This window comes from Capsicum annuum, chromosome 6 (genome assembly GCF_002878395.1).
Source record: "Capsicum annuum cultivar UCD-10X-F1 chromosome 6, UCD10Xv1.1, whole genome shotgun sequence".
Taxonomy (NCBI): Eukaryota; Viridiplantae; Streptophyta; class Magnoliopsida; order Solanales; family Solanaceae; genus Capsicum; species Capsicum annuum.
The window spans coordinates 71701804-71710958 of NC_061116.1; the positions used below are offsets into that span (position 1 = coordinate 71701804).

Sequence of the window (9155 nt, forward strand, 5' to 3'; positions counted from 1 at the left end):
TAATAATTATGAAAAAATGATGAAAATAGAAGTAGTACGTAATACACTAATCTTACGTAATTGTATCAAATTTCGGAGTATTGTTGTACTGTCTTACATATTGCCAAATTTGGAAGGAGAATAAATGATTTTATCTCTGTATTAAAATCATGGTTGCAGTCTAATTTCTTGGATCAATACTATCCCCTCTTTCCTTTTCTTTTTTTTTTTCCTTTAAATATTTACACCCCAATTTTACTTTAAAAATTAATCTCTCTGCTTAACTTTGAAAATTAATCACTCTCCTCTTTTTTCTTCTAACTGATTTTTTAAAACATCTATTTTACCCTCATATTATACGATTAAACTCGATATATTACTAGTATAACTGTAAAATATATCAAACAATGTCTAAAGAAACCCATAATAAAAGAAGATTGAGTGATGCATTGGTTGAGAGCTAATCGTTGGTTCTTGAGCTCAAGATATAAATTAGATGTATTACTCTTCTTAAGTGTCTTTTATCCTCCTAGAGCGGTTTGTATCTGCATTATAATATAAAATACGTAAATTAAAAATGTTATTCTTAAAAAGTATTGGTGCATTGTCGTTTTGAAAACATGAAATCGCCTGTCAATGCATGTAATATTAAAAAGACAATCATAACAAAAGTAGCATCAGATTTTGATATAACTTTTGAAATGATTACTCTAGTGGTAACATTAATTAGCTTAAATAAAAATTTATAAATACATACATACATACATACATACATATATAGATAGATAGATAGATAGATAGATAGATAGATAGATAGATATATAGATATATATTGTTACATCGATGGAGGATTGGAGATATCAAGGGTAGAATAAACTTTTCATAGAATAAAGGAGGGCATTATGTTTAATATTCAAAGTTGAGAGGAAAGTTTAATTTTTAAATAAAGTTGGCGATGTACACAATTTACATCTTTTATTTTTTATTATAACAGGACTGTTTTCTCACCTTTTAATAAATAAGAATATTTTTACTAAAAACAATCTTTTTGAAAATAATGTAAAGAAAAATAAGTGAATTAACTCAACAACAACGACATAGTAATTTCTCTGTTCAAGATAGCTAACTCTTATTATATATATATATATATATATATATATATATATATATATATATTGTTACATCGATGGAGGATTGGAGATATCAAGGGTAGAATAGACTTTGCATAGAATAAAGGGGGCATTATGTTTAATATTCAAAGTTGAGAGGAAAGTTTAATTTTAAAATAAAGTTGGCGATGTACACAATTTACTTCTTTTATTTTTTAGTATAACAGGATTGTTTTCTCACCTTTTACTAAATAAGAATATTTTTACTAAAAACAATTTTGTTGGAAATAATGTGAAGAAAAATAAGTGAATTAACTCAACAACAACGACATAGTAATTTCTCTGTTTCAAGATAGTTGACTCTTATTGACTTGATACTTTTCTTAAAAAAAAAAAATATTATTAGGGGATTTAGTTACCAAATTAGCCTTATTAATTATGTTTTGAAATAAATTTGTGTATATACATTTTTAGTCATTTAATAATAGATACTCCCTCCGTTTTAGTTTAGTTTGATAAGAATCGAGTTACTTGAATAAACATAAAAAAAATGCGGAAGCGAAAATACTAAGATTAGAGATAAGAAATTAAAGATATATGAAATTTGAGAATAAATCCTCAATTTTGAGATGAAGTGCTAAGTACCCTAATTAATCTTAGTATTCAAAATTAGTGAATTAAGATTAATTATGATACTAATAGAGTCAATTCAAGAGCTTAGATCCAAAGGCGATCTAAACCCCTATTTTGAAGAAATTAAAGACAATAATTAGTATAATTAAATTCACTTCTAGAAATTACGCCTATTGCAACGGTTCATAAACCGTTGCGATAGATGTAAAAACCGTTGCCATAGAGTTACCACAACGATTTTATCTATGTTGCATATGTGAGCGTTGGGATAGGTCTATCGCAACGACTTTTGCAACGGTTACAACAACCGTCGCAATAGATAGACCTATTGCAATAGTTTTTTTAACTCCTATTGAGACAGTTCAATTTGTCTATTGCAACGGTTCTTGACCCTATCGCAAGGACACAAAAGCATTGCAATAACCCTATTGCAATAATTATTGATCTTTTGCAATGATTTTTCACTACCTATGAAAACAACTTTTGACACCTATTGCAACAGTCTTTTGCAATATTTTTAACTACCTATTACAACGTTTTTGCCATACCTATTGCAGCTAGTTCAAGTACTAATTGATATATATATAGAGAGAGAGAATTATATCAATACACAATTATATATACACATCACAACAAAATCTTTCATTAATAATAATTCAAATCAAAATATCCAACAAACTAGTAATCTAAATCCAAAAGCAAAATGTTTAAATGATCATTAGTTTTTCAATATAGTATCAAGTTCGAGTAGCGATAAGTTTCACAAAATTCTATATCAAAAAGATCGATACTAAAACATCTATCAACAATTCGAAAATTTTCTCAAGGTCGGTCAATTTCTTCATCACTTCTTTCTTCATCTCCTTCATCATTTTAGACACCTATAAAAAGTGAAAAAATAATCCCAATTAGCACTTAAATGACAATATATTTAATTTTCATTTAGAAAATAAGGACACCTATAAATAGAGCATGAACAATCTCAATAGCAAATCAATAAATTATTTATACAAATTTGTAAAAGAAAACGGAGAGCACGAAAGTAGTACATTTCGAATTTACTAGCAAACAAATCTCAGGCGGTAGGCAACTAATGAACATGAAAACCATTGGGAAGATCAACTAATGTTCATGTATGAAGATAAAGTATATGTGTGAGTGTGTGTTAAAGAATAGTTTGACACACAACTAATAACAAAAAAAGGTCTCAATGCAATTACCAGTTAATCTGTCATATATTTCATAGTCATTATAAATGGAACTAAATATATAAAAGTTCAATGTTATACTCACCGGCCTTTTAAATTCTTAGAATTTGAAAATCCAAGTGTGTCACAATTTTGAACATTTGTTCTTTAGATGCACCCACTCAAAAAGTCTGGGATCAAATAAATCAAAATCATAACTATCACCAATTATGATCAGCTCGGACAACGTGACAATGCAGTTATGCATGTTAAATTTCCTACAAACGATAAGAGGTAAAATTTATTGATGCACTGCAAATTTTTTTGAAAAATATGATGAATTTTATTGAACTTATATGGGATTCATTTGGTTAGGACAGCAAATTCCAGGCAAACTTTGTGCAACTAATAAGGTAAACAATTGAGGTAAAAAGGTAAAACAACAACTTTGTATGGAATCTCTTACGTATTAGAGACCACCCTTCTTTCCTGTAAACTAAATTGAGTAAGACACACATCATGAAACAAAAAAAACAGCAAGTTCTTAACAATATTGGTCACACATCCCTATAATTAGCTAATAACACTTGCAAATTCTAATAACAATTTACCTCACACATCCCTACAGTTAGCTAAGAATATATTAAGTGGATTTCTTAACAATATTGGTCAAAGTTATTGGGTTTTGCCAAGACCGTGATACTCTAGATCTACCCCGCATTCAAATAGGGTGCATCAACTAAGGTGATAACATTAAAACTCCATAGTACATACAACCATGGTACCAAAAATTCAAAAAGAAAACTTGAGGAATAAATAAAGCTACTGTATTTTTCTGGAAAGAGGCTATGAAATAAAAGAAGGGTTAAAAACAAACCCGTGTTTCAATATTATCTAACAAGCCTCCTCGAGCTTCAACCAAAAAAGCCATATCTAGATAAATTTGATGCAGATCATGAAGCTTTCTCTCAATTTCCTTCACTACATCATTACTTTCCTGAATTTCTTCTACGGTGCTTAAGATCTGCAGTTAAGCATATTACTAGATGAAATACAAAGGGAAAATAATAACGAAAGACAAATGTAGCTTAAATTTCTAGAAGGAAAAGGTGAAACACGACAAAAGCATAGAAAATGTATTTGCATTGCATTCTTGCATTCAAACTTGTTGATGAGACGACATGAGATATTTACTATAGACTGGGACGTTTGCTCATATATAAAACTCATGTCTCCAACCTCATTATATAATGATACGTGGAATTCATGAAGTGACATATGGGACAAGTTAGTACACATCAAAGGATTCGAATGACATCAGCTAGTACTATTTCTGCTAGTTCAATAAGAAGATAAGAATTAACTAATAAAGAAACCGAATTCCTACACTTTATGCTGACAAGAAACAAGGAGAAAAGATACCAAAAGTGGAAGAAGCCACATAAATTAAGTCCTAAATTCTGAATCGGTCAGAAGAGAAAAATACAGTAGAATGTAGTAAGAGGTACCTGTCCGCGTCCCATTCCTTGGATAGCATTCTGGAAGATTTGTTTGCTATTTCCAGTTTCAATCAGGTTGTTTATTGTCTAACATGATCACAAGAATAAACATTAGAGGAAAAAAACAATCGCATTGATCAGGATTATCAATTACAAGACTTTGCACTTACCTCCTCATCTAGTCTAGTTTTAGTTACTGCTAAGTTGTAAGGTCAAAACACGATAAAGCCACATGTTAGATCAACATATGGAAATTGAAAAATCATTAAGCAGATATCACAAGTTCTATTTCTGTTGGAATAAAATTTGGGATCCAAACCTATGATCACCCTTCGCTCTACGACATCACGATATTCGTTGTCTATTTTCTGCCTTAATGTCTGGAAGAACATAACTTATTACCAACTTATATTGAAGATAAAAGACAAGACAAAGTAAATAAAAGACTTGTCTATACCTGAATTTCTGTCATAACATGTCTGCACTTCTTCGTCAATACAATGCAGATCAATATTTAAAAAAAACACATACACTAGCACAAGAAGTGGAAAATAACATCAAGCAATATTGAAAACCTATGTCTATTAATGTACTTGGTCATATTTTTCCTTGATCTATCAACACTTGTACCCTTTCCACTCCAGGCTTTTGTCTATTGGCCAAGTTCTAAAGAAAAGAAAGAATTAGAGTTCTTTTGAACGGTGAACATTAAACACAAAAACTTCTTTACTAGTCCAAATATAAAAGAACAAACAAATTTAGCTCTTTATTTATTGATTCTATTTTTGGTTTGACATTTATTGCAATCTTCCCAACCTCATCTATATCTTTTTCCATCTGCTTCCTTATTGCTAGAAACAAGTACAAAAATACTTTCTTGAGAGCTTGTGGTTATCAGGCTACTGATTAGAAACAAACGGGTCATAGAGCTAATGGAACTTATCCATGTCATTAGGTAGTAAAGGAACAACAGCCGTGATAGATGAGAACAATAAGAGTTGAAAGAGAATATGTTAGATACATAAGACAAACGGCAATAATACTTATCTGACCTTTCATTGTTGATGCTTTATTAACAGTTTTTGTTTCCACATTAGCATCCTGAATGATAATTCCAATTAGTAAATAATCTCTGACTAGAGAAAGGGTAAAGAAAATTAATCAGATGGAAAAGATAAAAGTGACACGTGCAATTTACCGCTAAACTAAAGTAAAGTGAGTTATAAAGGCAATAGTGAGAACTGATTATTCTCAAGTACTTGTGACAATAACTTTTAACAATCTATAAACTGATTATTCTCAGACAGGGAACCAAGATTATATTTTTCCATCCAAGGAGCAACTTCATTCTTTTCTTCTCCGCATCTATTCTCCTATAGTTAAAGCCATTTTCACACTATTTATCCTATTCCATCCCTTGAATGTCAACTTCCTAAACATTTAATCCAACAGAATCACAAAGTTGAAGCAAACACCACTACTCTAAAGTTCTCTACTAAAAGTTCCAATCTCTTGCAGAATGCAATCAAGTACACATCTGCTAACATTTCTTCTCAAGTAACAAACTTCTAGAGTACATTGGGGAGGTGATATTTTGATCATACATACATCAGGAGTCAAACAAAGTACTACTTTAACTAAGAATATTTGGCCTTTACCACTATAATTATTCTCTTGATTCCTTATAAAATATTGCCTAGTTAGCTCTTATCGACTAACTATTTTCACAGACGCTCAACCAAGATTATCATTTGGGTCCAAAAGAAAAAGCAGTGCCATAAAATAGTGCCTGAGATGACAGTGCCACTCATTTTCAATGGAATAGGAGTATTTCATTATCAGGGAGTGAGATGACATCTTTTGACGAGTGCAATTTCCAAAATTATCTTACACACAAACATAAAATCTGCACTTACTGATGACAGCTTAAGTATAGTTAATCGTGTAACTAAGACATCAGCCAATCTTATTTCAGTTTAAGGATGAAGCTAAGAAGCTAGAGAAAAATCACATAAATAAAAAATAAGGCCATTAAGAATCTTACATGTCCTTAATAACCACAAAGTAGTTTCTTTCTTTTTCCTTAATAAGTCAAAATCTCCAAGGGACAGTATCGCATGTTTCAACACTCGGTGGGCAACCAACTCAATTTTTTTGTCCCACAAGTTAAGCTTATAGGAAGATAAACCACAAGGGCTGGGTTGGCTTAAGAATATCTGAGCACAAATCTAAAGGCCCTTCAGACTGAAAGAATGGCTGAATTTGATCACAATTCTTCTTCCATTTATTCTCAAACTCAGATTTCTTTGATAAATAAGCTTGTGAAGCCTATTCAATAGTGTCAAAAATGCCAACATGTTCTTGCTTATGCTTAATTGGGTCTCTAATCCTAGCTATATACCTCCCATTTTTTCGCTTTTGAATTCTAGTTAAGCTTATCCTGGCTTTAGGATCGAAACTTATATTATCATTACACTCATCAGATGATTCAGCGGCATAGACATTAGTCATCAAAACTGATTTTTCTTTACACTCATCATATGATTTTTTACCAATAGCCATTAAACATAAATGATTAGTGCAGTTTACCTTGTCAACAAAAATCTCAAAAACTTTACTTATTTCTTCTTCTTCCTCTTTTTCATCAGTAATAAAGCTATTCCATCAGTTTTCATGGTACTTATTGTGTTTGACAAAGTACAATTGTACTATTTGTGAGATCAAAAAAGGGAATTTGAGAGTTATTGTTGTATTTGTCAGAATTAATAGAGAGTACCTAGTGCGGCGCCACTGAGTGCACAGAGAGATACAAAAATTCCACAAACTGTAGAATTCCGCCCAACAGCTCAAAGAAAAAGATACTGTTGCCCAGAGTTCATATGTTATCAAGTAATAGCAAATATTTTTAAAAACCAGTATCTTTAGGATAAGCACAAAAACTTGACACTATGCAAGAAATTAGGGAACTGAAATCCTACGCCACTTTGCAACAAGCACAAAAATACTGTTAGAAGCTAGAAATTAGGGCACTGAAATCCTATTGCACTGAAATACCTATTTTAATAGACGGCTAGGGTTCAATCGAAAGCAGTCGAAGCACTGGTTGTCAGAGCAATAGTCGATCGGCGCACTGATTTGAGACGCGGAGCAGCCGATCGATCGAGACCCAAAGTTTTTGTAAATTTTGAGATGCGTACTGGAGCACGTACAGGAGCACTGATTTGAAGATCAGTCGATTCAGAGCAGCAGCCGATCGAACGAGTGGAGACCCAATCTTTTTTATTTGAAGATTTACAATAATAGCTTGTTAACCCTCTCAGACCCAATGTGTTAACACTTTAATTTGGCGCACTAGTGGGGTTTTTGTTAAGACCTCAAAGTGGATAAGTTATTTATTTAATTTTTTTTAATTCTTGTTATATAGTTCATTATATTTTGGTGCACTTTCTGAAAAATTAGGAAGGAAAAAAATTAAAGTCGTTGCAATAACTTTTTTTTTTCTCAATTAAGTGTTGTCATAGGAGGCCGATTCATGCAAGCGTTGCTATACGACACCCTATTTCAAAGGTTATATATCAATAGCAACGGTTATAGCTTCTACTAAAATAATTTTTTTTGCAACGATTAGAACCATTGCAATATACCCTCTATAGCAACGCTTTTGGAATCATTGCCAACAAGTTCATTGCAATAGGGGTAATTTCTAATAGTGTAAGAGTAATCACCTTCTTTAATTAACTTTAATAGAAATCAAAGATATTAAGTTAAGAATTAATATTACTTCCTAAAGAATTGTTCTTATAAAATTGCAAGATAAATCCCAAGTAGCGACACACAAAGGTGTAAATAAGCGAAACTCTCAATTAATAATGATGTTGTCTGATTGAAAATAACAAAATTCATCCCTATACATGGCGAAAAAACCCATCCCAAATAGCATGAGATTCGAATTCTACTTTTATGAAAATAAATAAACCTAGGAAACTTTAAACTAGGAAACTTTTAAACTAGGACACTTTAATCTAGGTAACTTTTAAACTAGGAAAACAAAAGTTTTTTATTTTAATCAAAATCTATATGGTCCCAATCATCTACGTTTAGACTTGGACTTGAATCATGAAATATGTATAACACGTAGCCTATGCGTCTCCATAATTCTTGGGCTCATTCTTGGGCTATCCTTCCATCATAAGCATCTTCTTGATTTATATTAAAGCCCGTCAATCTTAATGCAAGTGGACCAGCCTAGATGCTATCATTACCCTCTTCTTGAAAATAATCTATCCTCAAATTTAATCTCGCAAAATCAAGAAGGACATACAATAGTGAACAACATCTATTACTTGAAAACAATAATGGTAGGAACAAAACACGATAATGACCATGTGTCCACTTAACTCAATTAATCTTTGAATGTATAAAAAAAAACCTTTATAAAGCATTGGACATCATCATCCCAATAGAAAATTCTCTTTCTTATATAAGCACAACAAAATTCATGTATAGATTACATAAGAGATAATATGTGCCTCTCCAACTTAACTCAATTAATAAAATACTCCACGTATTTACTCTTATGTAGCAAAGGAATAATATCACCTCGTGTTTCCTTGCTCATTGGTGTTACATCTACATCTGTTTTTTTGGACTTCCTATCATGAATCTTATCTTGGATAAGTTAAAAATAAATATCTTTACTTATATCCTTCTCATGAACAAGCACTTGCTCAATGGGACATGTAGTTTTG

At 31.3% G+C, this 9155-nt stretch overlaps 1 protein-coding gene across 3 annotated transcripts; it reads right to left on the bottom strand.

The window, feature by feature from the left end:
• Positions 1-2342: 2342 nt before the first annotated feature.
• LOC124885327 (syntaxin-123-like) lies at positions 2343-7792 on the bottom strand. 3 transcript variants are annotated; one of them, XR_007057055.1, is made up of 6 exons: positions 7462-7766; positions 5460-5508; positions 4417-4494; positions 3786-3932; positions 3015-3099; positions 2343-2602 (listed from the first exon to the last, which is right to left on the bottom strand). XR_007057055.1 is itself a non-coding variant. In XM_047414768.1 (3 exons), exons 1-3 carry the CDS (start codon positions 4429-4431, stop codon positions 2492-2494), a joined length of 273 nt encoding a protein of 90 aa, XP_047270724.1. In that variant the 5' UTR covers positions 4432-5453; the 3' UTR covers positions 2343-2491. The 3 variants fall into 3 exon arrangements, 1 of the variants encoding a protein (XP_047270724.1); XR_007057054.1 differs by lacking the exon at positions 3015-3099 and having other exon boundaries at positions 7462-7792; XM_047414768.1 differs by lacking the exons at positions 3015-3099; positions 5460-5508; positions 7462-7766 and having other exon boundaries at positions 4417-5453.
• Positions 7793-9155: the final 1363 nt, after the last annotated feature.

Excerpts from the sequence above, each read along its gene's own strand:
- LOC124885327 (XM_047414768.1), bottom strand. Across the intron at positions 2,603-3,785 it reads TAGATAATATTGAAACACGG|GTGTCTAAAATGATGAAGGA; the intron begins GTTTGTTTTTAA and ends CACTTTTTATAG.